This window comes from Lichenostomus cassidix, chromosome 3 (genome assembly GCF_008360975.1).
Source record: "Lichenostomus cassidix isolate B80296 chromosome 3, HeHo_3.0, whole genome shotgun sequence".
In the NCBI taxonomy this organism is placed as follows: domain Eukaryota; kingdom Metazoa; phylum Chordata; class Aves; order Passeriformes; family Meliphagidae; genus Lichenostomus; species Lichenostomus cassidix.
In genome coordinates this window covers 16,088,961-16,113,541 of record NC_139483.1, presented here as the reverse complement: position 1 = coordinate 16,113,541, position 24,581 = coordinate 16,088,961, and the positions used below count along the sequence as shown (strand labels likewise).

Genomic DNA, 24,581 nt, shown 5'->3' with positions numbered 1-24,581 from the left:
GGGATGGAGAAATTCAGGCCTCTCTGGGGGTTAGCTCCCACCGAGCCTGGGCCCCCCACAGCCCCAGCTCTACTCTCCCCCCGTCCTGCTCCCTGCAGAGCCAGTTCCTGTTTGTCAGATCTGTTCCCAGAGCAGCGTCCTTCCCTCCTCTTGCTTTTATGAAGCACTGCTGGAGCCTGATTCCCACACAATCATAGACATGAAAGGCTGTTCCAAGGCTGCCACAAGCTGCACAGGGCAGATACCGACTGCACACCAGGGGAATGCTTCCCATATGCCTTTATTTGCAATGTTACAGAACTTTTTTACAGGCACTGTGCGTTGGTGTTCCAGACAGGTTTGGATTTTTTCTGTATTACCCAATGACCGAGAGGTGGGGTGGGAGCAGGGAAAATCCCTCACAGCAACCGTTCCAGCCTCCAGGAAGGCATAAGACATTTGAGAGCAACAATCTGCTTCTTCTGAAGCCACAAAGCAAGAAATCTGGTTCATAAACAGGCTTAAAAAATAACGTACATATATAGGAGCAGCTCGAAGCTAAAGTACAGCGGTAAGTGGTACATAGCTACGCATATCTGTTCACACCTTTTCTCCAAAGCTGGAAAAGGCATGGCTTAAAAACTAAAAACACAGTTAAAAAAAAAAAGAGGATTCCATGCATTAAATTTTAGTGTTTTGTGCAATTAAAATGGGATGAAAATAAATATAACTTAAAAAAACCCCAACCTTTTCCATGACACTAATGGAACAGAGGCAAGTCTATAAGGCACTTCCACACGGGCTATTCTAGAAAGCCTGGCAAGGAGCTAAAACAGTGCAACCATTTACAATGGCATCTGATGAGCAAAAGACACCTGTCTGGTGAGATATGAACTGAATAAAACCTTAAGAAGCTTCAGTCCTTGGCAAAGAGGCTTGGCTGCAGATGGCTTGGTGGCCACCTCCTTATTGCTGCAGGGAGATCTCCCCCATCAAGGGTGCTGCACCCATCAAACTGTGGCAGAGGGGCTCTGGAGCCCTGATCTGGGGAAGCGACATGGGACAGTGGGTTTGGGGATGGCTGGAGCAGGTGAGGGATTCATGGCTAAGCTCCTGCACCACCTCCTGTGCTTCATGTCCTTGATGTGATGGCTCCTGGCCTCCCAGCCTCCCCTCCGTGCCGGCCTCTCCACGGGTGACCTTTGGCGCGCCAGCCCTGCCGCCGCTTCGTTCAAATGTTCCAGGAAGTTAAAAAATAGCCTCCGCCCTAAATAGGGAACTGGGTGTTTTCACAGGAGCAGGAGCAGTGCAGCCACAGGCAGCCAGCTCTGTGGAAAAAAGGGGAAGGCATGGGGATGCCTGAGCCCAACTCTGCTTTGCCAAAGGTCTCTAACCCACAAGCTGCCTTGCTGCTGTAACCCTTCACCTGATGCAGATGGGAATTATGGAGATGCTCCAGATGGGAGGGTTGCCCTGGGCTAGGTGTGAGAATTGGTGGCACTACATACGTGCTCAGCTGCTGACAAAAAAGACTGATCAACCTGGATGGCTACTTTAGGTCTCATAGTAGTCCTTTATAAGCTATTTTATAAGCTTTGGTGACTGCAGCTAAGGTCGGCTGGAAGCAGTTCCTAGCAAGGGAGCTGGAGTCCAAGGTTTTGCTCACCAGGGCACCCAGCATGGGGGACGTGGGTGGGAAGCACCTGGCCATGGCAAATATCTGTGCTAGACTGCATGGCTCTGCAGCAGGAGGGAAACCCTCATCCTCCAGTGCCACTCAAAAATAACTGAGCAACCTCTACAAGATGTCTTGAACACAAGTTAAAACCCAAATCTGCCCTTCCAGCATCTCTGAAGGACTTGGCACAGCCAGCTCCCTCAGCTGAAAAGTGCTGGCAAAGACAACCAAAGGGCTCCTGCTACAGTGTCCTTCACCATCTCCACACCTCGCTCACACTCTCTGGCTGCCAGGGGGTCCTGGGCATGACCACTGAGTGTTTTCAGGATGGTCCCAGTGCAGGAAGAGGCTCCTTCCTCTGCCAGCCCTCTTAACATCAGGCTGAGCAAGAGACAAAAGCGCGATAGGCGAAGCATGTTCTTGCCTAAGCAACCCCTCCGGGCTGCTCCCGGCCACCTGCTCCCACTGACTCTGCAAAGCTAAGGTTTCAAGTTCAGCTTTTGTTCTGGCAGGTTAGCTCTCTATTTACAAGGAGAGGGGGGGAAAACAACCAAGACAACCTAAAAAATAACCACAACAAAAACACATTAAATAGGGAGAGTATAGCTTTCAAATGGAGGGGGGCGAGGGCTGGAAAGTGTCTTGTAGTGCAGTTCAGAAGAGTCAGTCGGGGGCAGGTTGGGGGTAGTGGCAGAGTCAGACGCGCGGCTTTAATGCAAGTCTTCGCTCTGGGACAACTCTGTCAGGATCTGAATGAGGTTGTCCAGCCCCCAGAGGTAGCCATCCTCTCTGTTCCCTTCCACCCAGGGCACGTTGTGCTGGAGAACTTGTCCCTCCGGCAGCGGGGTTGTTTTCCCGAAGTCAATCATCCAGACTTTGGCTTGTTCCTGCTTGTCATGAATGAAGAGGAGAGAGCTCCCAATTACCTGTGGAGAGGTGAGACCAATTAGCTCCTGTTGCTCATTTTCAGCCCTCTTTGGGGCTTTCAGACACCTTATCTCAGGCTGCATTTACAAGAGATGCTGCTGCAATTTTGCATGAGCAAAAGCAAGCTCTGGGTGTCGCTGGTTGTGTTTGCATATGCAAATTGGGCATTTGGGCAAGCTGATTTACTCATACAAATCCCAGATCTTGGCAGAAGGAGAGGATCAGAAAAATATGGGCATGAAAGATAAAAATTCATTTTGGAAAGTGAGCCAAGGTCCCCTAGGAAGGAATGAAATGAATTGTCTCAGCCTTCAGATGGGGGTTTTTCAAGGCTGGTTCTTTGTGACCAGCTTGCGCTCTTTGCATTCACCAGTCCTGCAGACACCACTGCAGGGATGGGGACACTCCAAGCACAAGTTATGTGCAATGTGCTGCCTCCTGCTTGAAACACCATCCAGTTATACCCAGACTGCCCCTAGAATATCCTCCTGGCACTCACAGCACTCTGGGGATGCAAGGTACAGAGCTGCATGCTCATGAATTTCCTCTTCCCTGAGTTCACTTGGCTGCATCTGTTTTGAAGGGCTCTTTCAAATCCTGATCGGCCTTTGGGAAAATCCTGCAGCAAGCAGTGGCCTGGGCAAGTCTGGGGAAGCCCACAGGTGCATTTGGGCTCTGACAGCAGAAGTCTCAAGGCCTATTGCAGTGGGATGAGACCCCACAAGCCCAACGATCACCACACACAGAGCAGAGAGATCTCAGCAGCTCAGCATCCTGACCCAGCCAGGCTGACACCAGCAGCAGTTCTGCTGTGGCTTCCCAGTGCTTAGGGAACATGTATCAGTATCAGGACAGTCACCATCGTGTTCTTCTGCTGAACCTGCTCTTCCACTCAGATGATTTTAGCAGGGGCAGGAAAGCACCAGTGGATGTGTATCAGAGCTGTCCCAAATGAAAACTGCTTTCCAAATTCTCTCTGACATGCATTAATTGGTGAATTATGAACTCACTTGCCCCTGTGTCACGAATAGGGACCTTGGTGACCAGAGTGCAAAGGGCTGTAGCAGAGGTGATGCCATGCACTGGGAGCCACGAGTGCCCCTTATGGCATGCAGGTACATGGAAGAGAATCCAGTTGGTGTCAGCCCTCCAAAACAGCAGCACTAAATGTTACTGGGGACTCCCACATCCGTTCTATCAGCAGGGCTTAGCTCAAGGTTTGCCTTTAGACAAGAGTTTTGAACAGGATGCATGTACTGATTGCAACAGTTGTTATGAATTTACATTTTTCAGGAGACTTTTTCCTCCAGTGCGTTGGGAAAACATCCAAGGTCCAGAGATACGTATTATTTCCGAGAAATGCTTATCTTTAGCTCTCCTTCTGCTAACCTCTTATAGACCTCTCTTGGCCAGGACGGAGCATTCCAATTTTAAGGAAAAGCCTTTTGCTGACATTCTTCATTTGCCTGTCCTGGGCTGCCCAGTTCTCCTGCAGCTCGTCAGAGCAGCCCTGCTCAGCAAGGGCCCCATGGAGAGACACAGAGCTTGGCAGACCTTCTGCTGTGCTTCATCTAGAAGCGGGATGGAAAGTCAAAGCTGCTGCTTTTTAATTTTTAAGGAGTGGAAACTCCTTTCAAACCCTCTTTGAAAGGCTGCTTTGTTTCTGTGTTTTCAAATGAAACCCTGGCACTCGGTTTCACGGAGAATTTTGTTTCCTGTGTTGAACTGACCTGAAACCCTCAGTTTTGACATTTCCCTTCCAACTGCCTTCCAGGCACTGCCACCAGAAGGCATGGCCCCATCTGCCTCCGGCTCCTGGCAGACCCTCCGTGTGTGACTGGTGCTGAGGCAGCTCATGTGGCTCTGGGTGAGGGACAGTGGGCTCTTGGAGCTGTGGCTCCTGAGCCCTGGGAGTCAAAGGTTCCTACGAGGCTCTTTCATCCCTATGCAACACGTGACAAGGACATGCACTCTCATGTTTTGTTAAGTAGATGCATTAGCAAAGTTATTTCATTAAATTGTGTAGAATTTCAGTTCCTGAAATGGCCAAAAAGGGTAGCGTTCCCTCCTTGTTTTCCTGTCCCATGTAGAAAATGTTGGTATCATGGACACTCTTTTCTGTAGGAAAGAACTTCCAAAGGAAGAGCTTGTACTGTGGTGCCCAACAAGCTCAGGAAAGGCAGGTTTGGGGTATCTGAAATTTATGGCTGTGTTGAAGCTTTTTTGATCATGTGGAGCAACTGGCAGCCAAATGATACCTGACATGCATTCAAACAGACATTTCTCCAGAGAAAACCCCTGTGCTTTCCCACTAGGGAATTTTCCCTGTCATAAACAGCCCGAGTTCCTCCTAGATCACTTTTAATCTGTTTGAACATTGGCTTTCAGTAGATTTGAGCCCATGTCAGATGCATAAACATTGTATGTTATCATCTGTATTTGCACATAAGTATTAGATACACAGACGAAAATAAGGATATAAGAATAAATTCAAAATTACTGATATTTACAGCCTCTGACTTTCACTTCTCTCCTTGGACAAGCTGAAATTAAACAGTTTGCTTTTCCAGGCAGATCTATCTAAACATGAATATTACCTCATGGCACTTGAAGAACGGAGATGTCTCCAGGGTAGCACGGATGCCCTTCAAACGGTTAAGGTAACTGTTCTGGAATTACAAAAAAAACACAAACCCAAGCCATCAGTGTTGCAGGAAACCTACATAAAAACCAAGGCATTGGGGCAGACAGGAAAGTCACCCTGTGCTTGCATGGAGAGATGCTGAGTGTGTTCCTCAGACATCTTGTGCCCAGCATCCTCCCACAGACTTTTCCCTTTGGAAAGTGCCTCCTCTTTTTTATGATCCACTTATCCTTTTGGCTTCTGTAGAATCCTGTGAAATCCTGTGGCTTTCAAAACTTAGTGAAAGCATTTGCTTTTGCTGCACTGGTGCTCTCTGCAGAGTGTCCCTGCTACATCCATGGTGGGAACACCTAATTCAGGAGCTGCTACTTTTTCCTCTCCCCTGCACTCTCTTAATAGGTCAATTCTTCACTTCATCTGTCATTTTATCACTCAGTCAGTCACACATCAGGAGACACTTCTGCAACCCCACTATCAGCACTTCTGCAAAGCTGATCCCGAAGGTAGAAGGGCTTTCACAATGGCCAGCACACAGGTCAAGACCCACAAGCCTGTTTGAGCATCCCTGCAAATTGCTGGAAGGCACTAAACATTCTCAGGGGACTCCACTGTTTTGGGGGTTTGGATAGAACACCTTGCAAGGGGAGAGGTGGGGATTGCTCTATTAAAATACTCTGGCCAAGGAGTTCTATCCAGGGCCACAGCATGATGTGTGCTTCACGTTCTTTGTGGAGAAAATGCAGCCAGGTAACTTCATCTTCAGATCCAGGAATAATCCCTGGGTAACTCTTGTGAAAGCAAGCATGCCAGTTTGAAGGAGGCAGTGCCAAGGGCCACCCCAGCTGGAGCCTTGCATTTGGAAACTTTATACAGTACAGCTTAAAATGGGAGCGCTTTGTCAAATAGGTTATTTGACACAGTCAATGTAAATTGTTTACAGCCAGATCTCTTATTCTCCTGGCAACTTAGAGAAGCTTGGAAAATGCTGACTTGTGGCTTGCCCATGTGAAGTGTGCCTGGCACAGGGCCACCCTTCTGCGAGACTGGGCACAGGCAGCCTGCCCTGCCAGGGTGGGAGCCCCCACCACTGCATACTGGGGTACAGAGAGGGCTCAGGGGTGACCAGCATCCCAGGGGCAAGGGACAGAGCATGGCTGTGACTCCTCAGCAGATTTTGGGAGCCAATCCTGGAGCATCCTCAGCAGGCTCAGACTCAGGTATGTCCCCTCCCAGCTCTCCAGTGCTTTCCCCTCACCCTGCACCAGGACAGTGTTTCTCTGACATTTCTCATGCTTTTTTAACAGAGACTGCTCAGGCTTCAGCCCTGCAGGGCAGGGACCTGATGAGCTGAGGCCAGGCTCCACAGGAAATGCCCTCTCCAGGCAGTCCCCCCAACGTCCCCCACTCACCAAAACATTCCTGTTTCCTCTGGTGAACTCTCTGAAGGCCTCCATGACTTGTTCCTTTGTCCGTGTCTTCTTGAAGTCCCGGTTCACAGTGCCATCCTCTTTCTTGAAAAGAAGGGAGAATGGTGAGTGGAATGGGGAGAAAGAAGCTGGGGCAGGACTAGTGTTTCTGCAGCCATGCATGTTGCTTGTAGGATGTGAAAGTGTTTTTTGGCAGCTGAAGGATCTGTATGTGAAGCAGAGGTGAGCAGAGGCAGCAGCTCTCTGTCTTGCACATCCCAAGTTATGCCAGAGCCCTGATGTATTGACCTCTAATGCAAGTGGAACTCTCCATCATCAAACACTTGCCAAGGCCACTGGCAATGTGGACAAACCCTCTCTCACAGACCTGGTGCTTGCTGCTAACAGAGGCTGGAGACTACATACTTTTGGTGTTTCTGTGTCCAAATGGCTTCCCATGGCTGCTGTGGCTGAGCATGGCACTGACACCAGCCCTGGACTGTCTCCTTGGCGTGGGGAGGACAGCAGAGCATGATCATGATGGGACAAAACTGACTGTGGATGGAAACTGCATTTCAGAAGCAGGCACCAAACCCCTCCATGAGAAATCCTCCATAGATCATTGCAGCAAGGAGCAAGCTTGGCTGTTTGGCCTCACTGGTCATTTGATAGTCCGTGGATCACAAACCCTCCAAGGCAGCAGCCCAACGCTGAGCTGCAATGAGACCCTCCACTGCAGGGACGACACTCAGCTCTGACCCAGAGGCTCTTGTCCGAACCTCTGGGCAGCTTTGTAGGTCTCTCCCCATTTCCCTGGTCCTTCTGGGGCTCTGATTTTCACATCAACTCGTTTCATTGTCCAGAGGGGCCGTGGGACAGGCAGGCAGATCTCACTTCCTGGATACAGGGGCTATTTTAAACTACACTTGCTTGTGCTCCCAGCTCCATTGCAGGACTCCATCCCACTGCTCCAGACAGCTCGTTTGCACACAATAGAGTGAAGGGACAGGGGCCAAAAGACATCCTGTGGGCTGGGGAAGATGAAGGATGAAGGAGCAGAGCAGAGGTTGAGGGAGGAATAAGGCACAATGAATTCACCTGCCCTGGAGGTTTGACACCCATCCAGGGAAGTGCCCCAGCACAGCATAATGTGCATCTCCCTGGCTAGAGGGTTTGCTATGGGCATGGTGGCCAGTCCAGGCTGGGGGGAGGTTGAGTGCCCAGGTTGTGGAGAGCTTGGCAAGGCGAGCTCAGCACCAAACCAACACCTGAAGTGCAGCTTGGGATGAATCACACAGCACACTTCAGCTTCCAGCTTGTGTTTTGTGCAAGCGCTAACAAAAGTGGCAGCAAAAGCAGTGTACAAAAGTAAAACTCCAGGAAAAACTTTGTTGGTATCGATTGCAACCACTGCACTTAGCTTCAAACCACCTTGGCCTCAGCCTGACCCTTGTGCTGCTACAGGATATAAAAGCAATGCTAAGGGCTGACAGAGTGTGTATTGGCAGGGGTCAGGGACAGCCTTTTTGCTGGAGACTCTGTGCTGCTGATAGACCACACAGAGCTGGGATCTCTGCTTTCAGCTGTGACCTTGCTGAGGATGCTCTGGTGGCTCGTGTGTCATGTATAGGGGAAGGGCACTTCGCTGCTATAGGTCCTTCACGTGAGCCCTGATGTGGCAGCTCAGAAATCAACCCACCCTCTCCCAGGGGGATGATCAATATCAATCTGGAGAAGGGCCACAGCACTAATTTCACGTGTAAAGAGCACAACTTTCCACAAAGCATCCAAGAAAGGAGATGGACTTCTAAGTGCTCCTAAAAATAAATGAAAATCACAGATGGCCTTTCAGATAAGGCAATCTCAGCTACAGCAAAGCCAAGCAGCCTATCCGTAGTGCTGCTCCCAGCATTACCCGCCCCCTGTAGTTTCCTTGCCCAGCCAGAGGTTGCTGCCATGAGGCTGACAAGTGCCATGACATTCCCAGGTGTCCAAGCCCCGAGGGGATGCCTTCCCCGCAGAAGAAATGTGAGGGGGGCAGATAAGGACTATCGCAGCCTCCGCCCCACCAGCGATTCTCTCTGGCGTCACTGGGGCAGCGTTCGGGTCAGCCAGACCTCCCTCCAGCACTGTGGCTGGTCTTGCATGGGGCTTGTGAGCTGCCTGTCTTGTCCAAGTTAGGGGGAAGCTTTCCGGGCTGGCTCTGGGACCCTGTAAACATTCTAGCCCGGGGGAATGCCATCCCACCGTGGCCTTGCTGCAGGCAACGAGTTCAGACCAGAGCAGCAGCTCAAGAGTGTCACTTCTTGCAATGAGCTTCAGTGAGTTTCAACCAGGCCACCAGGGATCACTTGAGTTACTTTCAGCATGGAAATTTTATTAATAGCTACTGTTTTCAACAGGTTCAAGCTATTCCAGAAAGTTAGATGAATGTCATTATCTCCTTTTGCAGAGGAAAATTTCCATTTTAAAGAGGAAGAACTGGATCCTCAAGAGCACCTGGGAAAGGGAGAGCTCAGCCAGGAAATGGTTTCTATCCTCATGCTCAACCCTGAGCTGCCTGTTCACCTTACCAGCCCATGCCATCCAAAAGGCTACCACTGTTCCTCTCCTTCCTGTGACCCCTTCCCACTTGCCCAGGATAAAGTCCTATCCTTCCCTTGCACTTCACAGTACTCTCCAGCTGTGAGCAAGGGGCAGGGCAGATTTACCTGTGAAGAGATTCCCTGCTCTTCACAGTGAAGCATCTCATCAAGAAATAAAACATGGGATGACAGCCAGGCACTGAAGGCACTTTCCCTAACACAGAAACTCAATCCCAGAAACAGGGAGAACAACAGGGACACAGCACAGCATGATCAGCCCTGTTGGAAAAAAAGCCAGCCATGAAACAGCATGAACTGCTAATGCTTTAGCTTAGGGGAAAATAACCCAGAAGCTGAGGGATTTAAGGAGAATTACAGTAATTAGAGCCTTGATCAAATTAGTCAGCCCCCTAGCAGCAGCAGCAGGAATACTGCTGGAGGCCAGCACTTCTCAACGTTTTTCAATTAAAGGGCTTCTTCACCTCTTTGAAAAAAATCCACTGCTCAGATCAGGCAGCAACTCGTTTATGGTCGGCTAAACAGAGGTGCAAATCTCATAATTCCTTTATGGCTTTTACTTCACTCCACAATGTTTTTTGGCATCCCTGGGAATATGATTTGGGTTTGGTTTTTTAATATTTTTTAATTTCAAGGGCTTCACATGCTCTTGCGGTAAAGCCCCCCAAACATGCCCAGACTGAGAAGCACTGCTCGAGGCCAAGGTTGTATCATGTTGGACTATAAATAGACAGATTTTTCTGATTACACCAAGAAAGCAGGGAGAAGAAGCAGTGCATGGGAGCTTTAGTCCCAACTAGTATACTTCTTTTTTATACAGCCTGAGTTTTGTAATAAACTGGGGAGATCAGGGAAGAGCTGCACAAGCAGGCAAGTGCCCTGACCCAATGTAGGCACTGCAGAAAGCTGCTGGGGGGAGGGAGCATGACTGGCATCACCCCAGGCAGAGCCATGGGATGGGCAGGGTGCCTCACATTGCCTACTAGGAAACTCTTGAAGGGGCTCAGCCCAAGAACTGCTCCTGGGTTTTCTGAGAGGGGTTGAGTTAGAGATAAACGCACTGTATCCTGATGGCCATGAAAGTTGAATGAAGAAAGTGCAACATGCACGGAGGAAGATTATAACTCCCTTCTGTGGGTGATTAGAAGTAGCACCTCTGAGTGACCTACTCCTGCTGACCTCCTTTTAAACCCACGGCCTAACACCTGCATTTGTTTGCTGGTGAGGTGAAGGGAAACACTACTAGGAAAGTCTACTAAATCTAGTGTGGGGGCTTTAGCAGGAAACAGCTTCATTTGTTTTAATTTTATCATTTTGACACCAATATCTCCAGGCAGGAGAGGTGTAGGAGGTTAAGGCCACAGATACCCAGATGGGCACTCTGGGAGAATCCCACCCAATTCAGAGAGGAGAAAAACAATCTGTGATTAAGAGAAAGAAAAAGCTCCTCCAACCAAGACGCATGTAGAAATTGAGCCATTGTTTCCACGGAGAGCAAGTGGCTGCCCTGAGCTACTGCCTGAGCCCTCATGTGGCTAGCACAGGTTTTTCCCACAAGAATTCTTCTTGTGTTTTATAAATAAAGATAAAGTTTGGATGTTATTGGAACAGTGTCCCAGAACTTGGGCAGTGCAGGCCTGGCCAATCAGGCCTGGGGGAAGGCTTCTGACTGACCAATCTGGGTGACTTTTGAGAACTCTATATATGTGATGAAATCAAAACAATAAAGGTCATTCCTTCTTGCCACTGAGAACTGGTGCTTTCATTACTCTGCTAGCTGCTCAACAGCGACACCCTCAGCAGCACCCCAAGCCTGAATTACTGCAAACACAACTTGACAGAGATCCCTGTGGCTGCCAAGCCAACACCATGCCCAGGCATGCGATGAAACCCTTGGCTCAAGTGTGATATTACCTTTAATTCACACTGTCTGGCTATCAAAAGGCACAGGCCATTGCTAATGTTCATGCAAGCAGTATCACTGATACTTTGTGGTTACAGACCCAACTCTGTTCAAGCACCATCCCAGACACCTCTCTTGCTGCAAAGCCTGCTTGGAGAAAATCTCCTGGGCTGGCTCATCTACTGGGGACACAAAAGCATCCCAGCTGGTGTCTCCAGAAATGTGAGTGCTGCTCCAAGCAAGAGCAGTCAGAAGGTTACATGTGCATGCAGGTGCTGACAGAAAGTGCTCTGTGTTTGTCCCATTTCATAGGGCTCAGTGGCTGAACTTTCCTGGACAGACTTGTAAACACATCCTCCTTACTGACTGTGGCTAAGCTCACAGCTCCAACTGTAGATCAGCACACGTTCAAGCTGGGACTTGGATTAATGGCTCAGCCCAGTGGCAGAGCAGTATTGAAAGCAAACAACTAATTTGAGTATTCAAGTTGGAGGATGGCACTTTGTATTTTACAGTGAGGGAAATCAACCAAGCAGCTGATGTAATGAGATTGTCTAAAACTGTCCTTTTGCTTTTGCAGCCCTGAGCTCAGCTGTGCTCTCAGAAGAGCAGCACTGCCCTAGACAAGGTGCCTGGGTGGTGGTTTGGCTACAGGGCCTGGGGATGTCCAGATGTGACATAATCTCATCACCAGCCTGCTGCATGTGTACCTCTGTGAGTTTGGTTAGTGAGCACTCCCAGCTCTGCACAGCTGGCCAGACTCACCTTTATCCCCTCAATCCTGAAGCCCAGCGTGGCGGTGGAGCTGATGGTCTCCCTCCACTGCATGTAGCGGGGCTTGGTCACTGCCCGCAGCACGTTCTCCTCCTCGGTGGGGGCATCGGGGTCCACCTCAATCATCTTCTGGTACATGTCCTTCCTCAGGCTCGGCTTCTTCCGGGCCTTGATCAGCTCCTCCTCCAAGTATGTCCTGCAAGGAGTGAGGGGGTGTATGAGCAGGGCCACCACACGAGGTGCCATATACCCACAGACAGCCCTTGCCCCAGAAATCTGGCTGATCCAGGATAGCTGATCCCTAAGGAGTAGCACAGCATAGGAAATAATGGAAAGCCTCATTGAAGGGATGCAACCTTGGCCAAGTGCTTACCACCACCCCAGGACCATAGGGTGCAGCCAGGATGGGGGAATCGGGGAAGGAGGACGGAGAGTGCAGAGGAGTGTGCAAAGACTTGGGTCTTATGCATCCTTCAGAGGAGCATTCCTCTGTGCCACAGCACAGTGGTGGAAAAGTTCTGCACTCTGGCATGCATAAAAAACCATCATCCACAAAGTAATACTTCCTGAAGCAATAATAAACCACCATGGAATTCCTCCTGCAGCTCCCAAATCAACATTGGCTCAGTCTGGAAGGTGTCCAGGGTCTCCTCAAACATGGGTGAGAAATCCCAGCAAAACAACACAGGAATGACCCTATCTGTCACTGTTTTACACCTCCCACTAGCCATGCCTGGCTCTGCAGAGGGACAGTGCTCTCTGCCCATGTCCCTCGTGCCAAACTCCCAGCACTGAGTGTGTGGTTCACCTCCAGAACCAAGCAAAACACACTTTATGTTGAGTGGACTATATGGGACAGGGTTCCTGTGTCCCCCAGGCTTAGCAATGCAAACTGGTGCATTTACTTAGGGCACACACCCTCAGGGCATCAGCCCCTTTGAAAAATACTGCAGGTAAAAGCAATGAAAGTCTTTGGCTGAGATCACCAAACCCTGATTTAGGGGCAGACACAATAAAACAGCAGAATAAAGCAGCAGCATGCTAGAAGTGCTGCTCACACTGCTCAGAGGGCTAGATTTCCTTCTGATGAGAATGACAGATCATCTATGTCTGTGGCTTGGTCCTCCTCATCGCCTCAGGCTTGTGCCGTCACCAAGGCTTAAGAAAGACAAAGTTTAGTTTAGGAGTAACTGGAGTAAGCTGCCACATCCCAAAGCCAGGTTGGCATGAAAAAAACAAACCTGTATCTGCCTGGCACCAAGCTGCTGGCTCAGAGGACAGGTTAAATAGCCCTGAGGTCTTGATTATTTGCTCAGCCATGGGGATGCCCCATTCCACAGCATTAACTCCATTCATCCTCTCTCACCAGCTCCTCCCACAGCACCAACTTATTTAAGGAGGATGATGCCCAGCACATTTGCCCCCTTGCCTGAGCTCCAAAACCCCAGCTGCATAAATCACCTGACATGTGATCTGTGCATGGGAGGTTTTCTTCCTCCCACAGAGAGCCACAGGAGCACCTGGGCAGCATGTCTAGCTAGTCTTCATCTGGTGGCTGCTGTCTCTGGGTCCACAGTGGGTCCTGTTTCCTTCCCGCAGCAACACGTGTGTGCCAGCCGGGGCCGCATGGCTGCGCCGGGCCCTCTGCCCTTCTCTCCACCCCTCCGATGGAAAGTATTCCCCGCCTCTTCCCTGCCGACAGCCCGGCACGCCAGTTCGAGTTTCACATCGGGATTCAGGAGGGGAAAAAAAGATTCCTCCCTCCCACAGAAACCATCAGCTTTTCCAGCAGCGCAAGTGTCTCCACCATGTCTGGGCTGCGCCTTTGCCAGCGAGGGGGGTCTCAACCCGCCCTGCCACCAGCCTGCAGCACACCCAGGGCCGAGGGGTGGCCTGAGGCTGCTCCAAAACTGCCAGCCACCTGGGGTCACCAGCCCTGCTCACATCTGCTCTGGGACACCCTTGTCAGATATGGCATGGCTCACTCCAAAACTGCTGCTGGCCAAGTGGCTGTAGCCTGGGATCCTGGCGGATCTGGAGATGGTTTTCAAGGAGGACATGGGTAATGTTGCTCATCTGTTAGGAAATGTTTCAAGACCTTTGCATGAAAGACACTAAACTACTTAGCACATGCATTTTATCCCTCCAGTGCGCATAGGAGCAAAAGCTGAGCAGAGGGAAAATTTCTCGCTCACTGAAATTGTGCCTTTCAAGCGTCTTTATTTCACCCTTCTGGCAGCCTGGGCAGGATCTCCTACACTCTGTTCCTTGGCTGTGTCCTCATGGGGCAGAGAGGGCCTCCTAAAAGCTACTGGGCCATTCTGGAGTACCCAAACAGAGTGCTGTCCCTGCTGCCACACCAAACCTCTCCCATCATGCAGGACAGTCAACAAGCAGAGAAGGAAGGAGCCTGGTGTGTCCTTTCCATACCCAGGCTTCTACATGGAAGCTTCTCCTCACACTGTTGGCTTAGCTTTTCCTGAAAACAGGTGAGCCTGGTGTTCTTAATTTTACGTTTTAGGCAGTTATACCCAGAAGATGCATTTACTCTGAGTATCCCACCTTAAAACTCGCAGAACATCCCCAAAGCCACTCACCTGACCCCCATTTTGCAGTCCATAACACAGGGGGAGTCAAACTCAGCCAGCAGATCCTCCATCTGGTTGTATCGCTCCCCATCCTTGACCACATCTCCGTGGTAGGCAGGGACATAGGGCTTCAGGACATCGTTCATGAGGCGGTCGAGGCAGCGCTGCTCCGACTCACAGTGCTTCTTCAGTATCCTGCCATTGGCCGCCGCCTTGAAACTGCCTGAGGGTGACAAGGGACAACGTGGCACTTGCTTTAGATGGTGGCAGAATGATGCTGTGCCTTCTAAAACACGAAGAGCAGCCCAACACCCTGGAAGCACCTCCATTTACACCTGCACCCAAAAGAGTCCCCACAGACAGATACTGAAAAAGTCAGGTTGCCAGAGGTTTATGACCAGCACTGTCAGACCCCAGACAGGGCAGAGACCTGTCCTGCAGCACCCAACACATTTGCCTCACATCCTCTATGCACTTCATGGTAGGTCCCCACCTTTGTCTCTGCACTCGTGTGGGGCACCTTTGCAGTGGGTCAAGAGGTGGGCCTGGCTCTCACCCAAAGGACCAAGCTTTCTGCTGCTTGAGGAAAACACAGCAATAATAGCTGCACGCCCTGGGAGACTGAAAGCCCAGAGCATCCTCACACCACCCTCCCTGGCATTTAGGTAAGTCACTCTCCTGGGCTAGAGAGTGGGAGCTGCAAGCTGTGACACTCATGCATCAGCCTAAAGCAATTCAGGCCAACAAAGCCCATTAACCTGGGATAACAAAGAGCCTTTCCACCACTCTGTCCCTCCCCATGCTCCGTACCTGCATGTCCCGCTAGCTGGATCCAAGGGTACTTCTTCTTGAAAGACATCACAAACGGGGACCAGTGCACCATATTCTTGATCTTCCGCCATGACTTGCTCTAAGGGGAAAAAATATCATGAAGGTGAATGCAATGTTTTAAGCTTTTACTGTCCGTAAAGTCACTTCAGGCAGCATGCAGCTGTTTTGGATAGGGAAAGAGGCACCAGAGCCAGCGCAGGATGGAAGCAAACAGAGAATCTGCTCTTTTCCCATTGCGCTGTGCCAAGCTGGAGCCACTGGGCCTCAACTCTGCATTCAAAAATCACGAGTAACTTCACTAAAGTGGACGGCGTTACAGCGTTGTTCCAGTTGGCTGCTCCTGCCGCGGAGCGCCCAGCCATCCGCACTGCCTTGTCTCCGCTCCCTGCACCCCTCTGCGGAGCAGCAGCTGCGTTAACCCATCCCTGAGCACCGCGTGAGATCAGGGATGGAGTGGGAAGAGAACCCAGCATTGTGATCCAGCCACAAAACCGACCTCCAGGTGCTGAGGGGAACAAGAGCACAGGCACACAGAGGCTCCCTGCCTGGCTTTTGTTCCCCCTGACAGGCAGCTGCTGTGTCCATTAAGCTGGCAACCCACGTGCACTGATCCGCCCGCTCTGGCCCATCCTGTAACTACAGTTCAGAGAACAATTCCCTTCTGACATGTTGTGTTTCTCACCAGATAGATTGCTCAAAACTATTTACATGACTGTAGAGAAGGCTGCACTGGACGTATGAAAGCCTCCTTCAACAGCTCCTTCCTGTGAGTTTTTCCCTGGATTGTTCTAGGGAACACTCCGCCAGTAAAAGGCAGGGGATGACCTCTTATCTTGGCCCCAGAAGGTGACGGCACAAACAAATTATGTGAACGATATACAACGGCAACAATGGAAAAATGCCTTCTTGCAGGAGCTGGGACAAACAGTGTAGTCCTTGGCTGCTCCAAGCCTCTGGGTTCAGCTGGAAGCCTGCAGATAAATTATCCTCATTTGCTCTGCTCTGAAGGCATGGGAGGGAGCCTTCCAGAAAGCCCAAGTAATCTCTTCCTCGTGTTCGGAGAACTGGCCCCTGTTCCAGTAATGCTTCACAGACAGGCAGGGAAGAGCCAGCAGCCCCGACTTGCAGCTTGGATGCTTGTTGGGGGTGAACTCACGGCACAGGAATCTGCACTGGGAACTGCTGACATGTTTAAATGGCGAGCAAGCAGCCAGACAAAGCTGTTAGTGTCTAAAGCATGGAAATGACACCGGGTTATCCCTGTGCCATGCACCAGCCCGCTGGGCAGCAGGGAGATGCAGGGGCTGCCTAAGTGGTGGGCAGGAGACAGGTGGGAGAGGGGAATAAGAAAGGTCCTTCCCCACCTCGCAGGCTGGGAGGAGCAGGGTTGCCCTTCCCTGGAAGGCTGCCCGTGGCCGGGAGCGTCCCGGCGCAGCCTGGCACTGGGACAGCAGCACAGGAGTTTGGCAGGAGCTGCCCAAGCGCGGGGTGACACCGGGCATCCCCTTCTCCTGGGCTCCTCCGTGCCGTGGGCTCACTCTGCCGCCCGGCTTGCTTGCTTTGGCAGGGGGGTCGGGCAGTTCCCTACCTGACATGAGGATGAATGTTTTTATTTCCATACAGAGTGCCAGAACTTGTGTGTTTTAGCTGTTCTTTGTTCTCCTTTTGGCAGAAAGCAGAGGGGAAGCGGGGGGGGTGTCCCCTCCTTTTGTTTTTAAAATAGTAACATCAAGTCCTGGCTGATGTCATGAAAAAAAGGGGGGAAAAGTCTCCGGGGGAGTTTGAACTCTAAAGGAGTGTGACCCACCTCCTCTAAAAGAAGGAGTTCTCCCCTCATTTGCAGCACAGCATCATAAGTCACTCGGTCCCAGGAAACACGCCAAGGCAACGTGCCTTCCCAAGCCAAGATTTTGGGTTTTGGTGGTTAGAGCTCTATAGCTAAAAACTTAGGGTACTTCAAAGTACAGACAGAGTGAAGGTAAGCAGTGCCTAAAGCAGAGCAAGCCACTCTGGCTTCCCCCTGCCAGGGGTTTCCCAGGAGGGATGTGCTCCATTCCAGCACTGCTCCCAGTGCAGGGTAACGATCTTGAGTCCCCTGGAGACACAAAACACAACAACAACCCTTCTGCTGATCTGAATGAGACAGAGAGCCAGTCACTCAGCACAGCCACCTGAGGAACAGGTAGCACATCCTCACCCCTTTATGCCAGGGAAACGTTTTCATCCAGGCTTCACCTGGTTTTAGGCACACATTTAGCCAGGTATTTCCAACCCAAGTTTTAAGGACATGTGCAATGGCTTTTTTTATGGTGAAGCTTGAGGCAGCTTCATCCATTTCAAGCCACTCTCAACCTGCTGGAAATTGACTGCAAGGTCATTTGTCACTGCCCACAATCCTGATTCACACAGCCCCTTTCCCCTGACCTCACAGGAGCAACCATGGACACTTATAGGGGAAAGGAGGGATTGTTGTCTCTCCTATTCCTTCAGGAGTCATTGGACTTTTGGTTTACACCTGAGCCCCCTCCCAATGTAGTAAGGGAAAGTTTGCTTCATCAAAAGGATATTGGTCTGTTGTGAGAGTGCTCAAAACACTGAGTTTTGCAAGGGGCAGCTTCCCTACTAAGCCAGCAGCTGCATGACTCGATCTGATCTCTGGGACAGACTGCAGAGGGGAGATGGAGGCTGGACCATGGAGGAGCAACACTGGTCGATGTCCTCATTGATCCCGCTACCCTCTTTGCCTGAAGATAGCAAAATTCTCCCTAGGTAGAGAGTTGGTCAAAAAAAGTCAGCCTTTGTACTTTCCTTTGAGCCCCATGTGAGATGGTAGGTGGCTTTTAACCATCTGCAGGGTCCTTCACAGCCTCTGGGGATAGCAAGAGGTCTCTGTTTATTCCGACACTGATGAGTGTTCAGAGATCTCAAAGCCAATGGTTTGGGATCCCGGTCATGCCAACCCTCCTGTCAGGCTCAACAGCTGGCCATGGAAAGCCAGAGCCATGAGGTTCACACCACTCCAGTCCGACTCCACAACCACATGCAAGAAACAATCCCTCTGCTGCCTCCTGCCCTGCCTGGTGCTATTAATAGACAAAGGGAGTATTAAGGCTATTTACAGTAAAGAAATCTTCTTTAACAAGGCCTGTTGGGACCCATAAGGTCATTGCCCCCGGGCTTGTCTGTAACTTTTGGTTTACATTTCAAAGAGTTATTTGCTTGCACGTCCAGGAGCACAGGCAGAGCTGTACATGCATGGAGGTGTTACCTGTGGTAACTCCCCAGACTCAGACTAAAGGACTTTTCACCATACTGGAAGAAATAGCTCTGCAGGTGGCATTACCAAGTGATGCTGGTGAAGGGCAGATACGTGCTCTTCTCATTTGCCTGCAAGGAAGTGAGCACGCAGGGTGTCACGCTGAAAGGTGAGCACATTTCCAAGTCTTTTGCTCGATCAAAGCCTGCACCTGATGTGAAACCCTGGCACTGAGCTCTCCCCCACATCCAGCTCTGTCATTGCTTTGACTCCCAGAAAATTCAGGAAGCTGTGTTGACCGATTGCATTCTTGCAGAGGCAGTGAGAACGTGGAGTCTGTATAAGCAGGGAATATGCACGAGGTGTCTGATGCAATTCGACACTTTTTATTTAAAACCTGGTTCAGCATCAGCAAATGCCAACTGATTAGCTGTTAAATAAATTATTTAGTGACTCTGGAAATATATTTAGCAAGGAACGGCACCATTTTCCCGATTAGTCTGCCACATGGAAATGAAGCTCAGCAACTGTAGAACCAACTCTAAAAATGAACATTCCAGGGTTTCTGCAGCACTCTGCTTCTGCCTCTGCCCTCATGCAACTTTTGTTCACTGCACAGAGCAGTGCCCCAAGCCAGGGGTGGGATACAGGCCAGAGAAGTTAATCCCTCCCAGTGAGCACCCACAATTGGTCAGTGGGAGAGGAGTTCTGGGAAAACAATTTTATCTGCTGTATGTTTAACTTTACTTATCTGAAGCTTAAAGCAAACTCTAGGCTTTCCCCATCTGTCAATAGAGCTTCGTATGGAAAGAACAACATAGGAGAATTTAGTGCCAGTGCAGAAGGTCAGAGGATATATTGTGTTTAATTAGATTAAACAAAAAGTGACTGATGAGCTCAGTGCTTGTTGTACATTTTCCCTATTGCATACGGTATTCCTTTAATGTCTGCTCAAAGGAGACGTGTCTTTCTCAGACTGCCTGTTGCCTCCCTTTCCCAGCATGGACACTGCTGGAATTTGACTGGTGTTATTCCCCATACATGGAGCCAGCAGGATGCTCTTCCCTTTCCATGCATTCAGCCAGAGAGATAGGCAGTAACTGATTTAATTTGCTGAAATTATGCTTTCCTATGGTTTTATGGGACCAAATGTTCCTGGAAATAGCAGGAGCTGGACCTGTATTTCGGTGCCTTTTATTAACTAGAGCATGCATGGTTAGAGGCAAGATTACACAGCTGGGACAGGGGATGGAAAAGAGTGGGAGCAGCATTAAATTAATGATTTTCCCAATTGTGAAAAGAACTTCAGCTCCTTTATCCCAGGAAAATCACAAAATATCCTAGGATCAGAAGTGGTGGAGGAAAACTATGAGGAGACAGTAGTGTGACCAATGCCCATTGCTTCCCCAGGCTTCACTGGAGTTGCTGCAGCCCAGCGACTTGCATAAGTGACACCCTGGATTTCCACTCTCTTTGGAGAAAGCTCTGCCCCTGGGGGCTTCACTTCCAGCCCTTCCAAGAGATGTGAAACTGTGGTGCTGTGGTGCCAGGGGCCCCTGCTGGCTCCAAGATGTTTCAGTCACAAGTAGGAGGGTTGGCGAGTGACTCCTCATATCTGCAGCCTTTCTGGTTTAAAAAAACAAGGCAGCAAGAGCTGAGAAGGGCAGACTTTGCCCCACAGACCTCTCCTCTTTAATAATAAAATGAGTGGGGGAGCATTTGCCTGCAGAGTTCACTCCGTGCCAGCCTGCTCCACGGCCATGCACATGCAGCCAAGGAAAAAGAGGCCATTCAGTTTTCCATGTTTAAAAGAATGAGTGTGTTTTCTCTTGCTCTTTAAAAAGCAGTTAAGGTTTCCCTAGTGATGATTGTTTCCCTTGACTGGGAAAAACCTTGTCACTCCAGCCGTGGAGGGGAGGCCAGCTTTGTTCATTGTGCTGGACACTGGGCGCAGAGGGCAGCGGGGCAGAGCTGGCAGGTACAACAGAATGTCTCCTCTTGGTGTGTCCTGGCATGGGACATCCTGCAAAATACAGGATTCTGGATGAAAAACCTGTGATGGTGCAGAGCTGGGGTTATGCTCTGGTTGGCTTTGCCATCTCTCAGGACCTGGAATTGCTGCTTCTGTCTCAGCAACGACAGAAAGAGCCCAGTGACCACTTCAGCATGCATCAGGCTATGATCACTGACCCTGATGCTGGCAGCAAGTGACAGCCCATATTTTATATCATCTTCATCCTACATAAACTCCTCTCATCCTTGCTGATGCTTCTGCACTGCACAGCAGCTAAATAGTCTTGTTTTGGCCACAGGAGCAGCTGGCAGTGAGGAGGGGGGCTTTGGATCAGTGGGCATTTCTTGATTTAGTAACAAAAGGCATTCTACAAAAGTTTCAGCAGCTCTCCAAAACCTGGCAGAGGCAATGCCAGTCCCACATCCCACAGACATTGCTAAGCAAAGATGAAGTGAGGCTGAACACCAGATTTCACTGAAGTCAAGACAAGGAAATACAGTGTGATGACTTAAAGGCACTTCTTGGTGCCTAGAAATTCTAGTGCAAACCCCCAAGCTCCAACAGATAAATTATTTTGATGGCTGCAGTATAGAAACTCACTTCTGTTGGGGTGTAGTAGCTTCTGCTACTTTCAAAGGTCTCCATCTCATTTAGAGTGAGAAAAAGTCGTAATATGTACATTCTTTCACTTCAAACACTTTGTTTTTCAGAATAGTCCCATTTTAGCCAGGAAAGATTTTGCCTCTCACAAGAGATAAGCCCCTCCCCTCTGGCTTTGTGAGGAATGCCCTTTTCTCCAGTGGGATCAGGGAGTAGTCCCACCAAGACCAGAGATCTGGGGTAGAGGGCCATAGAGATAAAGCCACTGCTTCTCTGCTGTCTGCAGAGATCAGCATGCACAACAGAGGAGCCTCCGTAAGAATGCGTGAAAGCCAGGAACATCTGCTTGGATCATGGAAAAAACATTCCAGTGTATTGGAAAATATCAGGAGCTTGTTGCAGGCTGCCTCTTCCTGCTTGAGATGGAGGCAAGGAGAATTGGAAACAGCAGAGGCAGATGAGTGAGTAGCAGTCCTTCAGTTTGACCTCCCCTATGACAATGGAAGGAAACAGAGCGGCTGTGGGAGTCAGGAGCATGGGAGTCACCCATCGCCTGGACGGACATTTGGAACCTCCTCACCCCCAGAGCACGAGCAGAGTGGAGCAGCAGAGCAGGAGCCACGTCAACACCATGCTCAGGGGAGATAGCTACAGAGAGGAGAGGCGGTGTTACTTCTCTGTCCAGTTTGGCAAAGAAGGAAAGAAGACAAAAAAACCTAAGAGAGAGTGAAGGCAAAGCCTGCACTGGAGCTCAGAGTAGCTGAGCCTCGAAGCTACTGCTGTCTCCAGGAGGCATTTCTTCCTGGTGGAGAGCCTTTACTGAAGCAAAGCTGAACACCTCCTGCTGCAGATCAGCCACGACTGACCCTCCCATAAAGCCAGCTGAATTATTAATTGCCTGCATTAGACGCATCCAGCCAACTTTCCTGAGTGGGAACTGATCCAGATCTCTGCAAATGTATTTGTTACTCATTATGTACACACCAATAAGATTTGTTAAGCAATTTTCAGCTTGGAAAAGGTAAGTGAGTAATTCAGAAACAGCTAATCACTTTTGGTGGACTGCTACTTAAGTTATACAGTGCTTCTTCCTCAGAAAGCAGCTAGCCTTTAAAAGCCAGCAGACTCTAAAAATCCTTGCTGGTAGCCAAATGTGGGCCTTGGTGAACTGATTTGTGAGAAGAGTCCCAGAGTGCTGCAGCTCACTGGTGCAACACGCTGGTGCACGCAGCTGCAGGCAGCCAGATCAGGCATCCAGCTGAGAAACGGGATGTGCTGTCCAAAGATCTGACCCTGTATCCCTCTATCAGAGAACTTGTCATCAGCTTTGATGGAAACTGCGCTGGTTCCATCTGGAGACTTGTGTTTGATCCCTTTCCCAGTTCCAGGGTATTCACCACCATCTTTCTGGTTCCAAACATCGTTTCAGCTCATCAGCTCCTGCAGCAGCACAGCACACACTGGGGACATGGGCTCCTGAGCTCGTGCTGGCTCTGGCACTTCTCACTCTCATGCTGCCAGCAGGGAAGGATTCCCGCAGCCTTCCCAACCCTGCCACTGTGAATCCTGAACTGCTGCTAGTTCCCACATGCTGAGACCAGGAGACGCGCCCTTCCTAGCAAACAAGTGCATCAGTCTCTGCTTACTTGATTTGAAGCCCAGCTCAGCACCCTAAAGGCCAGAGCTGCAGCTTAGGTTATGGAAGAGACTCAGCTCCTAAAAGTCCCAACAGCATATCCTGGAGGGCAGTGGTTTGGTAAGACACAGCCTTCCTGCAAGAAACAACCTGAACACAAACCCTGTGCTCGTACAGGGATGGGAGCTGTAGGCTTTGCCATGTCCTCCCAATGGATGAGCCAAACTCTGGAGTCCTTTGGGAAAGATGGGGTCCTGGCACAGGGCATGTTGGGAAAACAGGTAGTCAGACCAGCAGATGGTAAAAGTCCCAGTTGTTTCCAATCTGTCTGATTTAGACTGGTAGGTAGAGTTAATCATCTGCCAAACACTCTCTTCTACCATTTGAAGGTAAGCTTTTAGCGATTTAAACCAGGATGACACATTTACAGCCTGCCTGGAGACATTTGGGTTAGAAACACCAAACACAGGAGTAACCTCAATGACTAGAACAAAGTAGTTTTTAATACTGGGGCTTTTGAGTCTGATTTCTTTCTATCAGCTTCAGGAGGCAACCCAGAAATCTTGGAACTGGACTAGTCTGCTCTCTGACAAGAGCCATGACATGAGCTGAAATGCCCAGAGCACATGTCCCCAAAGAAGGGGGGTGGGCAGGGATTTCCTCCCCACAAGGCTCAGAGCAGGCACACACTATGGTGTGATGGTAATACATCACTCATTCATTCAGTCTGACATTACCAAGTAGGGTCAACACAGGCCAGACAGGGCTGCCACTGACTTCCAGTGCTGCTGTAGCCATATGAAGTATTTCCTCTGTGGCATAGCATGGAAGCCATCAATACAGATACTGTAAATGTAACACCCCAGGAGCATAATGCCCATAAGCACTGATGATATGCAGGCAAGGTTAACCAAGCAAGGTTAACCAAGCCAAGTCATGCAATGTTAGTGAAGCAATCTGCAGGAGAAGCTGATGAGAAGTAGACTTGAGACCGTAGACCTGGCTTGTAGACTTGAGCTTTGATGTTGCTGAAACCCCCAGAACTTCATGCTGGTCTTGGACACAGAAAACCTTTCCATTGCTATTCTCTTGCTCTGCCCAGTCACAGAGTTAGATGCCTGCTCTTCTGCTGTTTGATCATACCTGCACTTCACTTTGTGGAGTATGTGCATGAGAAATGCATCTCTTTCCCATGAGCATTTCCAAGTAAAATGTTCAGATGCTTTCAAAGTGCGTTCTGTAAAGTGGGAAGGCAGAGCTGGAAGGGCAGAAAAGAGAGGGCCAGGCTATGGCTGCAGTAATTTGTTTGGAATAGAAAAATTTTTAAATTAGTCATTAGTGCTGAACATCCTCACATTTACTGGGTATGTGAAGTGTAAAAAGGTGATTTAGAAGAGCAGTTGTAAGTTTCATAAACATGACTAAACTCTAAAGCTAAATGTTCAACAAGCGTGACCTTTTAATTCCTCTTTAAATCACTTTAGCACTTTCATTTGTGTTTGGAGTCCCTCATGTTTGGATAGCACTTTGGTGATCTAAAGTACTATTTAGGAGTTTTATTGTCTCTCCCACTTTGAGCTGGGACCGGGAATCCTCTGCTAAGTGGCTGGAGGAGTTTCTGCTCTCACGGGAGCTGCTGGGAGCACCAGCCTGCCTCAGCCGTGGCTCCCTAGCACTTCCAAAACATCACCATGGGATGGTCCCCTTTTCCTAGGCAGCTCCTAAACATAATCAGCAACCAG

The 24,581-nt window shown here is 49.8% G+C and overlaps 1 protein-coding gene across 1 annotated transcript in view; it reads right to left on the bottom strand.

The window, feature by feature from the left end:
* Positions 1-264: 264 nt before the first annotated feature.
* Positions 265-24,581, bottom strand: part of ITPKB (inositol-trisphosphate 3-kinase B) — a 67,118-nt gene continuing 42,801 nt past the window's right edge. The window contains exons 3-8 of the mRNA XM_085054663.1: positions 15,313-15,412; positions 14,512-14,725; positions 11,906-12,110; positions 6,638-6,739; positions 5,182-5,253; positions 265-2,583 (exon numbers count right to left, since the gene is read on the bottom strand). Coding sequence (XP_084910789.1) covers positions 2,368-2,583; positions 5,182-5,253; positions 6,638-6,739; positions 11,906-12,110; positions 14,512-14,725; positions 15,313-15,412 — 909 coding nt within the window. The 3' untranslated portion in view covers positions 265-2,367. The remainder of the gene's footprint in view (positions 2,584-5,181; positions 5,254-6,637; positions 6,740-11,905; positions 12,111-14,511; positions 14,726-15,312; positions 15,413-24,581) is intronic.